The sequence below is a fragment of the Diadema antillarum genome, unplaced genomic scaffold (genome assembly GCF_040938485.1).
Source record: "Diadema antillarum isolate AM-2024a unplaced genomic scaffold, OU_Dant_1.0 seq00000514_RagTag, whole genome shotgun sequence".
Lineage (NCBI taxonomy): Eukaryota > Metazoa > Echinodermata > Echinoidea > Diadematoida > Diadematidae > Diadema > Diadema antillarum.
In genome coordinates, this window is record NW_027271468.1 from 258,623 (window position 1) to 273,823 (window position 15,201).

The 15,201-nt window shown below is 37.8% G+C and overlaps 2 protein-coding genes across 2 annotated transcripts; both read left to right on the forward strand.

Moving 5' to 3' along the window:
• Window positions 1-2,476: 2,476 nt before the first annotated feature.
• LOC139734234 (E3 ubiquitin-protein ligase MIB1-like) lies at window positions 2,477-7,055 on the forward strand. Its single transcript, XM_071645033.1, has 4 exons — window positions 2,477-2,723; window positions 5,867-6,038; window positions 6,425-6,531; window positions 6,901-7,055. Exons 1-4 carry the CDS (start codon window positions 2,477-2,479, stop codon window positions 7,053-7,055), a joined length of 681 nt encoding a protein of 226 aa, XP_071501134.1.
• A 53-nt stretch (window positions 7,056-7,108) lies between these two features.
• LOC139734235 (E3 ubiquitin-protein ligase MIB2-like) lies at window positions 7,109-10,482 on the forward strand. The gene is made up of 5 exons (XM_071645034.1): window positions 7,109-7,118; window positions 7,794-7,906; window positions 8,751-8,858; window positions 9,611-9,715; window positions 10,264-10,482. The coding sequence occupies exons 2-5, from the start codon at window positions 7,829-7,831 to the stop codon at window positions 10,480-10,482; spliced, it is 510 nt and encodes a 169-aa protein (XP_071501135.1). The 5' UTR covers window positions 7,109-7,118; window positions 7,794-7,828.
• The last annotated feature ends 4,719 nt before the right edge of the window (window positions 10,483-15,201 follow it).

The window sequence follows — 15,201 nt, forward strand, 5'->3', positions numbered from 1 at the left end:
TTAAACAGCATGAAAAGAGTTTCACTATAGAATTATCAAGGTAATGTCTTAATCTATACTTGTAAAGCACTGCAGGGGGAGTAGATTATACATTTTAACGTGATATGACCAAATTAGGCATACATTTCCAACAACACCGGGATATTTAGTATATGATTTTTAAATCACGATATGATTTGTGAATGATAAATCATTTTATGAATCATGAATTGTTCTTCTTTACTGGACTACGTTCTCTTAACTTTAAAATTGGCTACAATTAAATTGAAGCTAAATTAAGAGGTAACAAATACACATCGTTCGAAATTATTTTGGAGCAGGTATAGTTCAGTTTTTGAAGGACAAAGTTGAACTCAACTTTGTCCGTCAGACCGGATTAAGCTTATTTACATTTTAAGGAAAGAATGAAAGAGTCGACACACACTGTACCCTGGAATATTTCTTAAAATGTCACGCAAACACTGCATGTAAATTATCAAACCAAAATGTATGCCGTATACATCAAAATATTGTCATACAAAGTGACAATCAGGGATATGCGATAAGTCAATCCCTAACCTTTGACTTGAATCCCCTCGCCCGTTATCAAGACCAGTGAAAGTATTACAATAGCGAGTTACAATGTCTTGTACTAACATTGACAACCAGCCAACAAGCAGAGTTTATCACAAGTAAAAAAAAAAAAAAAGCCTACTGTCTTTGAGCAAGGCTACTACATATTGCTGGGCCAGGCGCGTTCGCTTGTGACGGAGGCGCACTTGCGAGCCGTTTATGGGTTTTGGGAATTCCCCGGTAGTCGATCCACACGTAAACTGTAGTATGTATTGCCACATTGTGCCCTTTGGTCGACCACAGTGTACGGTGTGATAACGTGTGAAACCCCGTACCTTCGCCGCTCACAACGTTCTCGCTATTAACCCAGGAGTTGGTGTGTTGAAGACTTGCATGAAACTGACATCCGTTTTGAGCGAAATCAAGCGTCGTGAATTATCTCTCCCAAATAAAGCTTTCTTCTGGATAATACCTGGCCTGAACTCTGATACCGTCTGGGTTTTTGACTGTGTGTAGGTCTGACCGAACCCTGATGTTTCGCTGATGATTTGAGAAAAGGTGCTACATTGATTCACGGTGAGTGATCCATACATTACAATCGAGACTCCAGATAATAGTTGATTTAGCGAATGCAGCAATGATGCTATAATAGTAGGACGCCTACTAGTATACGTTTGGGAAATTTCTGACAATCCTTTTGAGGTGGCCCTTTCAATCAGAAATCAGACGCGCCCTTTGTAAAGTGAAGAAGAAGGAGAAGATGTAGGGCCTATTTATGCCGAAGAAGATGAAGGAGAAGGAGGAGAAAGAGGAGGAGGAGGAGATTATACAAATTACACACAGCAGTATGATTCCGTCAAATTCATTCCATATAAGTCATTATTATTAATGTGATCATTTATTTATTTATTTTATTTATTTATTTATTCACAACATCTTTTAACAGGGACATTCCGTTCAGTTCTGCTGACAGCCAGCAGACCTGCTTTTCAAGGAAGCCCTGTATACGATAATACAATGCATACATAAACTTTCAGGTAAAAACAAACAGTAGGTGACCTACACAAAAACAAACAAACAAACAAACGAATTATATACAGTATTTACAAGTACATTCACAAATGGTACTAGAGGGGTACCAGTGTATTACAATAACATGTGGTAACATGTGATACAGGATTATATCAACTCAACTCAATGTATAATGAGCAAAAAACAAACAAACATTATTTTTTACCATGCTTCACAACCTAAGATCATATAGTATGTAGCAATGGTCGGCAGTGTTTCTTGAAAAGAGGCAATGAACTCGGCGTCTGGACGGGAAGGGGTAACTTATTAAAGAGCATTGGACCATAATAAGAAAAGCTACGTTTTTTGTACTCGGTGTTAACCTGAGGAACAAACAGTGGGCTGTTGGTAGCATACCGTGTTACATAATAAACGGGTCGCTGTGTGATCAGGCGATTCATATAAGGCAGTGCAAGCCTGTTCAAAATTTTAAAGACCATGAGACAATGCTGGTATTTTATCCTGTCTGCAATATTTTGCCAATGTAGTGTTGGTATATACAGTGATACAGATTCATGTTGCTTTATATAAAAAATCATACGAATATATTTATTTTGCATTATTTGTAATTTCTTAATGTGTGATTTGGAACATGAACCCCAGCTGGTGGAACAATAATCTATGTGGGGTAAAACTAGTGAGTAATACAAATTGATAATCGTTTTACGTGATGACGAAGATGATGGCAAGTATACGTGATAATGATGACGGTTGTGGTGGTGTATTATTATTATTATTATGATGATGATGACGATGATGATTATTATTATTATTAGAATCACGCTTAGTCATAGGACAATCTTTTGTAGTCGTTGGCCTATCATTATTCTGCTTGTAAACTCTCTCACCAGTCATGTCGGCTCTGGTTGGAGCACGCGTTGTACGGGGGCCGAGCTGGAATTGGGGGGAGCAGGACGGCGGAGAAGGCCACCTTGGTACCATCACGGCCGTAGTCGTCCCCGTCACGGACCATACCGATGGTGATTCGCCCTTGTCTCCGACGGCAGTGAAAGTTACCTGGGATAGCGGGAAGAAGGGCAATTACCGCACAGGCTTCGGCGGGGAGTTCGACCTCAGGCTGTACAGCAGCGCACCGGCAGGTCAGGAAATCTCACTCCACGTTCAAGTTCACCTTACAGAACTACTCCAGACAAGTTTTAAGTTTTCTGGGTAAAAGAAGAAGAGGAAGAAGAATAAATTTCACAAACATAGGATTGAAAGCTAAACAAAAATGGATAAAAATTAGAGCAGAATGTATTAGATTGTGAAATTTTCTAATACTTTAACTAAACAATTCTTCAGCAGTCAAAATGAATATAAAATAATAATAATGATAACAACAGTAACAATAATAATAATAGTAATGGTGGTAGTAGTAGCAGTAGTAGTATTAATAATAATAATAATAATAATTTAATAACAGCGACGATAATAATGTTAATGCTGGTAGTAGTAGAAGTAGCAGTAGTTTTAATAATAATAATAACGATATAATAATAATAATAGAGGTATTGGTCATGCCATTTATCAGTCAGTCTGAGTGCTCAAAGGGCATGAAAAAATTTCTTTCTTTCACAGCATTAAAGGGGATGGCTAGTAACTGATCAGTGGGAATCATTGGGAATGCTGGGGGTGATTGTTCCAATCCTTGTACATTCATTTAAGAGTACAGAGCACTCCCGTTACAACGAACACGGTTATATGAAATTTCGTTATAAGGAAGTAAAACTTCTGGTCCCAAAATTATCGCCATTAAAGTCTATGGTACAAAATTCGCTTATAACGAACACGGTCATAGCGAAATTTTCGTTATAACGAAGTCTTTTCCGAGCGCAACTGACAAAGAAAAACAAAAGAAATGTGCTCCGTTATAACGAGCTGAGGATCGCTTTCGAAAATACGTAGCGGAACAAGCATTTATAGCGTCTCTGCATGGGCGACCGCGTCACATCACTGTGTGTTCGCTTGGTGTGTCACGCAGTTTCCGAGGGGAACTTGCGTTATTGTAATACAATAATCTGAAATTGAATAACTATTTGTTTTATTGTTCACATAGATTTCCAGTGTATGACGAGTATTCAACAAACAGAATATGATATATGCGTGGCTTCCTTGTTTTCGTTATATATTGTATTTGTTCGGTTATAACGAAATTTCGTTATAACGAAAGAAAATTGCCGGTCTCGAGCATTTCGTTATAACGGGAGTGCACTGATATCTATTGTTGTGTGAAAGTCATTTGCTTCAGAATGGTCTCATATTCAAGTAATGTGCAGTTTAATGTTTCCAGGTTAGCATGCCTGTACAGTGACGGGGCGATCGTTAACGGGCCGTTAGAGAGAAAGAAATAGAGGAAATAATTCGAATGAATTCGAGATTAAGAATTTTAATGACACCCTTCACATCAAAACGTGCGAGTATAGGAAACTATATAACCATACGGCAATGCTGACCTTGTATGTCATGGAAGAGGGGTTAGTGCTCATTATTGACCTACAGAATAATTTTTATGCTATTTTTTCTTTTATGTAAAGAACGATGGGAGAGATTGTGCGATGCTGACGTCGTGCGTGAGACACTTCTAGTATGCATTGTGATTTTGACTTATATAGGCGCGGTCAGACTGGCAAAAAATCGAATGGTTTAAGATCGCAAAGTCTTCGCGATCTTTTGTCGTCCAGTCACATTGGCAAAAGATCGAGAATTTTGGTGGGGGTGGCATAGGGGGAAATAACCCTATAGTTGCAGTGGGAAGTTTCGCGAGAAGTTTCGCGGAAGTTTTGCGGGAAGTTTGCTTCGAGAACTTTTAAAGGTGCGGTCAGACTGGCAAAAGATCGAGAAGTTTAAGATCGCGATCTTTAAGATCTCGAAGTTTTGCCAGAGTGACCGCAAACTTCCCGCGAAACTTCTCGATCTGTTTGCGGGCGGTGTCTCCGAAGCGCGAGGCCATTGTCATGTACAGATGTGCATTGTTACGTCACAATCACTAGCCATCGGACGGCGCACTCTTTCTTGCGCGCGTACCAATGGCCCAAACTTCGGAATCTTAAACTTCTCCATCTTTTGCCAGTCTCGTATGCATATCAAATTCTAATTATTAAAGAGTCGTTCTGTTTGTTTAGATTCAACTTCAATATAGAATGGGGGAATCCCTTGGAATCCATCAGTAATTTTGTAGATTCCAGAGTGGTTTCTATGCGTTTGGTTTCGTTTCATTCCGTTTTCAAAGTTATTCGTATTAATCATCATGCACCCGACTACTAGCATACTGTCGATTAATGGTAACATTTTTAGAGACGTGATGAATTCTAATGTACCCTTCCGTGAGATTGGTAACTTACTCTACCTTACAATGGAAAAGGTCTGGATTTGGCTTTTCACTCAATGTGCCACAGAACTTGTGTATGATTCATCCTCCCGTGATATAAATATGTCAAGGTTGGAAATTCAAATATTTATATCTAGGGAGGAGTATGTAAGTATTAAGATAACGATGAATATCATTAATGTTGGCAATTATCATTATCACATGGTATTGATTTTATCTTTGGAATTCATAAGCATTGTCATGGTTGCCATTTTTTATCATGTTAAAGGGATGATACAGGCTCGGTTGAAATGGTGCTTCAAGATTCCAACGTTTGTTTGTTTGTTTGTTTGTTTTTTGACGATGATTTTTGAGAAAATGAAACTCTTTTAAGAAATATGAAAGAGCATATAATTCTAAATGGAATTCAAAGTATATTTGATGAAAATTGGTTTTGAAATGGCTGAGATATCCAGAATAAAGAGATGCTAATAAAAGGTGCGACCAGACCTTTTATTCATATTTGATTGCTTTGTTGTACGGTACTTTATTATTTTTTATTATATCTCAGCCATTTCAAGAAAGATTTTTATCAACTAAATTTTGAGTTCCTGTGAGAATTGTGTGCACTTCGAATTACATAGATTGGTTTCTAAGTATTTTACAAAAAGTTAAAAACTGAATCCTCATTCACCTTGAGCAACCAATAAAACATCCCTTTAACGCATTTCTTTTGTCTGTTTTTTTTTTCGTACTCTATCCGTTTAATTACTCGGAAAAAAGAAAATATTGCAAGCCTGATTATAGTTGGCTTTTCTAACTGATTAATTCATAAATGACATGGTATGTAATATAGAATTTAAAAGGGGATAATTATGAGCAGGGGTGCAACTGTACTGTTTGTCGACTTTTTCTTTTCTTTTAAACTGATATCAGGTGTAATCCAAAGAGGAGTGAGGTGTGTTGGCTGTGACGCTTCAGACATAGCTGGTAGCTACTGGATATGCACAATGTGCCCGAGGTGCAAACTATGCACAGACTGCTACATGCAAGATACACATGCAGCCACTCACGAGTTCTGCAGGAAGGACGAGCCGTATGATACTGGGTAAGAAACTGGTTTCAGAGAAGTACAGTGATGATGATAATGATAATAATAATAGCAATAATGATAATGATGATCATAATAATGATAGTAATGATATCAATAGTAATGAAAATAGTGCTACACAATGAAATTATGAAAATCTGATATCAAATGCAATAAGCATTTCGATGACGATACGATGTAAAAGTAAAAGAATGAATCTAAGGTGTTTGATATTGATAATAACCGTGACGTTAATGATGATAATGCTTTGATAGCAAGTGATGCGAGAAATGTCCAAATAGTCATACACATACACTTGTAAGATACGCAAATTAGTTTAAAACATATTAATGTGCGACAGTGATCAATCTTGTCAGTTTCATCTTGCAACTCGTGTATCACAGGGTGCTTGTTGGCACGAGAGAAGACACAAGGACAGTGAAAGCTCGTGGTTTACTTCCTGGGGCAAAGGTCAAGAGGGGGTCAGACTGGAACTACGAAGACGAGGATGGTAAGTTACATAAAGTTCGAAGTGTTTGCGTCACGTACAAATATGATTCATACTTGAAATGTGTGTATAGATAAAACAATATCCTGACCGAAGAGCCTGCGCACACTATTGTCTTTAGGGATATGATAATTATTCCCCCTTCGCTAGCGCACACGTGTTTGTGAGTTGATTCAGTGTGCACTTTGTGTGTGCGTGTGTGAATGTGTATGTGTGTGTGTGTGTGTGTGTGTGTTTATTTTCTCTTTTTTTTTCTGTTTCCGACTCATGTCTCATGTACTATGGTATCAAGATTATTATGTAAATGAGGTATCGGGGGCCTGACAAAAACTCTGAGATAAACAGAGGTTGATTCGTGCTTCTTCATTCAAGGCGGAAAGAAACAATGGGGAAACGTGAAGGACGTCTGCGATTGGTCGGATTCATCGCGCGCGAGCGGTGTCATCGTCCAATGGAGCAACGGCCTGACTAAGAAATACCGTGCGGGGCACGATGGGAAGGTAGACGTCAAGGCGATGGGAAGGTAGACGTCAAGGCAACGGAAGGAGCTGATGGTGAATGTTTCTACATACATCACCTCGCGAGTGTCGGTGAGTACTCAACCCTCCCTTCGTTTAAGTTTTGCCTGGTATTTGAAATTCGTGTTTGTTATCACTACTTATATCGATTGTAAATAAAAAAGAGAAGACAATGGACACATTCCACAAGTGCACAATGATTTGTGAAAATAATAACCTTGCATTTCTTGAAGGAGAATAAATCTCTTCAACTTAAAGGTCACAAGAAAAAGCCAGTTGTAGTCTAAACTGATGATTCGTTGGCTTTCAACACGTTATTAAAGTGAGTCATTTCCCTTTCTTCTGTTTTGAAAGTAATGAATTTCTGTGACGCTTTAATATTGTAGTGTGTGTTAGTGTGTGATGTGTGGCTATGTGTGTGTGATTTCATGCATAATTATTATCATCAATCGGGATTTTTTTTTGTCTGTATTTATCGTATATACTATCCATGTTATATTTGTCGTTCATTACTCTCTTGCTTAATCTCTCTGTTTGCTTCAGAATGGTTGCCTTTTGGCAAAAGATTTTATGAAAAGAAACTGAATGAAAAATAACTTGAAACCAGTAAAGTTCTTACTGACCTCTTTGAAATTGATTTTAAATGGGTAAAATACCATATCTAAAATTGTTCGTTTACAGGCGGGCGAAAATTTATCTTCTCTTGTATGTGGAGTTCGAGTTCATTTTTTTATTCTCTCTCTCCAGGCGAGCGAAATTCACCTATCATAGGAGACAAGTTAATGATTGTCATGGATATGGAAAGTTTGAACTTTTATCAAAAATGTCTGGGACAAAATTACCCCGACGGCCTATCAGAGGTAAGTGCATTTTCATTCTTTGTTTTTCGCTTCCGCTAAGTACATTTACTCTCTAGAACTTTAGAATTAAAAATATATATATATAAAAGATATACCAAGTAGCTCATTCCGAGCAATACAGCACACACATACAAGCTTAACAATAAGTACACACCTGCGCGTATAATCTTTGGACACATTTTTTTTTTTTTTCACGAATACAATCAAACCACGTCATTACCGGTGTACTGTAATGGTATACGCTTTCTCACCATATCACTAGTTTTGTTATTTCCCACTCTTTTTTTTAAATACATGTACCAATAGGGAAGTTTTAATTGCATTTTGATTTTAGGCACTTTGCAGTCAAAATCACAGATGTTTGTCTTCCCTTGGAATTGCAATTTATTATGTTTATGTACTGTACCATGCTAAATGCAGACGCACTCAATCATTCATAACTTCTTCTTTTTTTTTTGACAAACGCAAACTGCGTGTAAAAAGTCTCTCTCTTACTTTTTCACACACCTTGGCTCGTAAGAGAAACGAGAAATGAAGAGACAAAATGTTAAAAACACAATTATGTATTATCATGCATATATAAAGTCAAGGCAGATATCTTAAGTTTCATATGTATCATGTAATATATAAACATTTTATTGTTATCGTGCTTGTTATGTCAACTAGGCCTTATTTTTATAATATAAGCTACATAATTATGTAAAGTCAAGGCAAATCTTAAAGTTTTGTATATGTATAGTACATTATACACCGTCATAGAATCCCAATATCATTCGCCAGTTTTATTTAGAATGGAGAAGGGTTTTAAAGGATGCTGTTTTTGTTTCCTCTTCTCAATGCTAAGAAACTTGGAGTTGCGGGGTTTATGGCAAACTGGAATGACCGAGGTTGGATCGGGCTGCGCTACGACGACGGAGTCACGCTGGAGGTTCCCTCCTTCCTCCTGAAGAAAGTACGACCCTGCTTGGGTCGGGGGCAATTACCCCCTGGGAAATTACCACAGACCCATCCCTTGACCGTAACCCTAATTCTTATCCTGAACCTGATCATACACCTAGCCCAAACTCTATACCTAACTCTAACCCTAATCTTTACTAAAACCTTATCACTTATAATAGTAACCAAGATTAGCCGGGGGGGGGGGGGGGGGGAGCGTTGTGGACATGTGGTGGAAATCCGCCTGGTATTGCTCCTCTCTCACTGCTCATCATATACTTATAATCTTTAACTGGAAGTGGGGGATAGTTACAGTCTCCTGTCACTGTGTTAAAAGAGAGCGAGTGTGTTAGCGCTGTGATTGCCACATTCATGACATTGGGGAACAAAGAAATATTATAATGTATAAACGCATTCTTTGAAATGTCATGAATATTGCAGTGGTGTAAGATCTTAAACCTTCGTAGAGCACGATGTGACTCCGTTTTCAAAATATGTGATTGTTGTTTCATTCCGTCGTCAGTAGCGAATTGTATCAAAACAAGAGCATGAACGACTGGAAATCAGTATTTTTGCAATCGTAGTCAGGATTGCCGAGAGCAACTGTAGAACAAACCTTTATACCTGGGAGACATATTCGTGAGACAGCAGATGTTAGTATGGTGCTTGGAAATATAACTTGTTTCAAAGATAGTGATGAAAAATCGCACTATACATCTCCATGAAGAGACGCTTATTACATGGCAGAATGTGACTTTCCTCTTGCAGTGCGTCGAATTTCATACCGGCGACCGGGTAAGAATCAGCAGCAACATCGACTTAATAAAGAGGCTACAAGTTGGCCATGGCGACTGGACAGACACAATGAAGTTGGTGAGACAAATATTTTTTTTTTCAATTAAAATCATATAAGAATAAATACTAGAACAGCGAAAATGGCAACACACAATGTGCTTCCATTCAAAAAGAAAGAAAGGGAAAAAAATTCTTGGCGCGCATTGTCTGCAGTCCAACATTTTCAAAGACGGGCAAATCCCCGCAGAAATCCCCGGATGTCCGTCTTGCCATATATTGATGCAATGTTGCGCCTCAATATTCTGTCGGGTTGATGTTTGCGGCTTTCCTTTAGGAAAGCATTACGTTCATAGCTCAACAAACGTTTCTCTCTTTACTTTCTTCCCATGAACCGAAAAAGTCATTCTCGCTTAGCATTCGTTTTCGATAAGGTGGTTCAGTTGTTGGCTTCAGTTGATCTTAGTAATGGCGACTCCGATATTCCAAGGCGTCGCATTGATTTTGGTGAAGTCCACTTTCATGAGTAATCATCTATCAATATTACTATCATGTTTTATAACCGATTAATTGTGTTTGAGACTCCAATCTAAATTTCTTTTTTCGTCTTTCTCTCTGTTCTTCCAAAGACCGTCGGACAGTGTGGCACGGTGGTGAAGGTATTTGACGATAGTGACCTAATAGTCGAGGTCAAAGGTGTTGAACTGATCTATCACCCCGCGTTGATCACCATCATGGAAGACGGAGAGGTTGATGACGCTGATGATGAGGACTATGATGACATCGGCGTGACGGCCGCGGCAATCGACAAATCTATAATCAACAAGGGCGAGACAAAGGGTTGGTAAAGTACTTCTTGATTATATGGCAGTGCTTTTTTTTTTTTGGGGGGGGGGGGGGTTGGAATCAAGTCATATTTAAGAGAGACAACATCCTTGAGAAGACACAAAATCATCATCCTATATGTGTGCAACGATAGCATTGCCACAAATCACGTTCTCATCCAAAATGCCTCTTTATTAAAGTAATCAATTAGTCAGAGCTCACGGATCGTTTTCCCTATACGGATCTTGTGAAGAACGGTAGAATTTAATTGTTTGTTTCTGACACCAAACAGCATCTCAGTGATCATGATTTATAGCTTACTGGCACCAGTCGTTGTTATGCTCGACAATTCTCAGTCAAGAGTCCTGGTTGTCAGCATGACATTTCTTAAATATCCGTGAATAAAGTGGTCTATGCAACTGGATAATACCACTGATGACAGGGAGAAATGATACAAACTTAAACGGTGCAAACATAACTATGAAAGTCATTAAGCTGCATTTCATTTGTTTTTTTTACTCCTCTGATCGGTATAGATTGTACGTTATAATACTTTACCTTTTAAGCCGTTTGTAAAGCCAATAGCGGTTTATTGACATTCTCGTTGGCTCCGGTTCTTAAACCTTCTGTGCTTATGAGTCTAATGCGCCCAAATTTCACACACAAGCACAAAAGAAGTCGTATAAGGGAAATGATAATTGGCCTGAAATACTTTATAACAAGTTCTCGGACTTAGTAAATGGATAAAATATGATAAATGATAAGCTTTACAAACTGCTTAAAGGGTAAAGTATTATAACGTACAATCTATACCGATCAGAAGAGTAAAAAAACAACAACAAACAAATGAAATGCAGCTTAATGACTTTCATCGTTATGTTTGCACCATTTAGGTTTGTATCATTTCTCCCTGTCATCAGTGGTATTATCCTGTTGCATAGACCACTTTATTCACGGATATTTTAAGAAATGTGATGCTGACTTCACTGAGGACAACCACTAATGCGAGTAAACTATAGATAGATACATTATTGAGACGCATGGTGTCCGAAATAAACAAATAAATTAAACCATTCTTCACAAGATCCGTTCACGAAAACGATCCATGAGCTCTGACTAATTCGTTAATTAAGGATGCATTTTCGATGAGAACGTGACTTGTGGCAATGCTATCGTTAACCCGATCATCTGTGGCGTTCTTCCAAAGGTTCATTTTTTTTCGAAGGTTCGTAATTCCGAGAAAGAAGTAAGTTTCGTCATTCCGAAGGTTCGTTAATCCGAAAAATTTTAGTTCGCTAATCCGAAGATGTGAAAACGGTGCGTACAAACGAACCTTCATATTATGAACCTTTTTTGTTTTTGGATTGACGAACATTCTGCACACTATAACGACCCTTATTTCATTTCGGATTAAAGAATCTTCGGAATAACGAACTGAAATGGCAACACACAGAGACATGAACAACACTGATGCAGTTGGTAGGAGCAGCGGTCTACAATCTGGTAGTCTCGGGTTCGAATTCCGATGGAGTCCCATTTTCTTTTCCTTACTGTACAATATAGATTATATTTCTGGTCAGTTTTCATTGCTTGCATTTATTTCATTAAATAGTCAAAAAGCTACATAGCTTCCATGATCCCTCGCGTTTATCCCCCAAAATGATTTCAATCCCTCTGGTTTATGTCGAGTTTATGTATAAAGCATCTGACCGCACGATCGTTCGGAAATAAGGTGTCTCTGAATAGGACGAATACTATACTTGGGTTTCCCATAGCTCCGTCGGTAAAACTCCGGTCAAGCAATTTGGTGAACTCGGGTTGGAATCATGATGGTATCCCATTTTCTTTGCTCATTTTTCATTAACAAAATAATGTTTTCAGATAATTCATTTTTTTTTTTTTTTTTGCAGACACTGACGAGGACGAGCAAATGCTTCGAAACATCCTCGTCGACAGGTTTGTTTGTTTGTTTGTTTGTTTTATTTTGTTTAATCACGGGATAAAATGCCCTCGATCAGCCAGAAAAGTTTTTTGTTTTTTGTTTTTTGTTGTTGTGTTTTTTAGAGGCCGTGAATACAGTGTTACAACAACAACAAAAAACAGCACACACTTAACAAATCAATCAAAGCAAATTAATAACAAAAACAAGCATAACATAATAAAATACATTACAACATGAATAGCAGAAACTATATATCAAGAAAAAACAAAACAGAAAAGGAATATAGACATAACCACCAAACACAAACGCTACAAAAGAGGGTGACACAAACAGGTTCACGGAAATTCAGACAAATTAGCTCAAGCATAATTATGAAATCCACCTAACACTCATACTCTAATATTCTTTCAAAATCTGTCAAATTACTTATTATTCTTACATTTTCGGGGAGTTTATTGCATATCTTAACACTGGAATAAATATAATACATCAAAATTTCAGGTAAGTGCTCACAAATTGCTATACGGAGTGATTACCTGCAGTTTTCTTTCATTATATCGAAATGTATTCATAGTTGTATAGATGGCAATTTTGGGACGAAATTACGATAATATGTATAATTATGTTATATAAATATATGTATATATGCTGTATATATATATATATATATATATATATATATATGCCAGTTAATCATAGAGTTTCCATGGGCAAGTTAAAGCAAAATCATCTATGTACGCTTTTAATCTTTATTGTCCGTCTGTAAAATCATTTTTGTTTCAGTTTCTATGCACATATAAACGCATAAAGCATTAAGCAAAATTCAATCACAAGAGGGTTGATCTAACTCCCGCCACCGTATTTCGCTCCTGTCCGCCAGTGAATTTTTAAACACAAGCCAAAACGAAGTTGCAGAAAACACACATAGTTGTCTAGTTTTGATTACAGTACCAGTCAGTATCGCTGAATACATCTTCTTATGAATCCTTTTGAAAGAAAATATATCAATAATCAAACCGTGACATCTCCACCAAACACATTTTTCAGAAAAAACTCGTATTGAAACAGACAAATATAGCTTCGATTTTCAAACATCGAACTAAAAACAGAACCAATGACAGTACAATGGCATAATAGTTTTTCGTCTCGAAACCATAACACAGTGTCATATAGACTTGATCTCAGAACAAAACAAAACAAAAAACAACAACAACTAAGTAACATATACCTTCTCGATCTTAGTGACATCTCTGTTCACGTAATTTGATAAAGGAATATTTTGTTTTTGCTTTGTCATGTTTGTAGCTTTAGAGCTTTTGGAAGGATATTATGTGATGTCACATAACGATATGAGGAAAATAACTGAAAATGCCAAGAAACTTTTTTTTTTAAAGTTAAGAGCATACTCCCTTTACTTTTTACGTACATAATATTGCAGGTAATATGACTGAAAATACATGGCATAATCTTAATTCTTTCTTTATATAATTTCACTGCTGTGACAACTTTATTTTCTGTAGTTTTCTCATTCAGGATTGACAGCTGCTGTACTCGACAAAACTCCCAAAACCTTTGAACGGACTGTCCGATTTTTCGCAAGCTTTACACTGATGTGTCCTATACCACTATACTGAATCCATCCAACATATCTAGGGCAAATTTTGCTATGAAATATATATATATATATATATATATATATATATATATATATATATATACATACATACATCGCGGTTTGTAGCAGGTTGGTGGACAAGATGAAGCAAGTGGGACTAAAGGACGGATCGAAGGCGGAGGGCAAAGCATTCGTCCGGAGCGCTGCTGAAGGCAAGGTAGACAAGGTCAGAGAGCTGCTACGCCAGCGCCCAGAGCTCGTAAGTCGGAGTTCCTTCCAGTACAGTTGCTAATTCTTCTCCAGCAAAGTTGTGATTACTTTGCAGAGAACATTCTTAAAAATCTTACTTGCCAATATAATACCAGCAATCGCAATGTTATTACCACAAAACGTTCCACTAAATGTTGCCCTTTAACGTATCGCCTTTGCAATGTGTTCTCGAGCCGAATGCCTGGCGGCTGGTAAACAATTGCGAATACGAGTACGAATGAAATGTCACACAGTAATTATAACCTCCTTATGTCAGATTAACAAGATAACAAGTAGCCGAGACGTAGAGTGACAGGCATGACAGGCATTTTCAAGTTCTCGTGTATAGAAGGTGAATACTCATATTTCTGGGAGTAGATTGTTTATCCAACGTATAGCTGTGACATTATTTCACAAATAGTGTATACTACATTGTATTTGTGAAATGTCTTCACAAAAAAGGACGTTATTTTCAGTGTGATGTACCATGAAGTGTCATACGTGCCAACATTCTGAAATGGTCGAAAATATATGGGTGCACGTCACGAGACCGACACCCACGAGTCATACAGCCCACAAGTCATACAGCTCACGAGTCATACAGCCCATGAGTTATGCAGCTCACGAGTCATACAACCCATGAGTTATACAGTTCACGAGTCATACAACTCATGAGTTCGACACTGAGCTAACGAGGCCCTAGAGACCGACACATTAACCCCCGTGTTGTATTTGTCGAACTCGTGGGCTGTTTTCACCTAGTGTCAAACTCACGGGCTTTATTTGCCTGGTGTCGAACTCGTGGGCCGTATGACTCGTGGGTGTCGGTCTTGTGGGATGATCTCGAAAATACACATCACATGAAGGTCGTTCAGGCAATCGCTTATAAAGGATTATTTTACTTAAATCCCAATATGATATTACTCATAAAGGTGA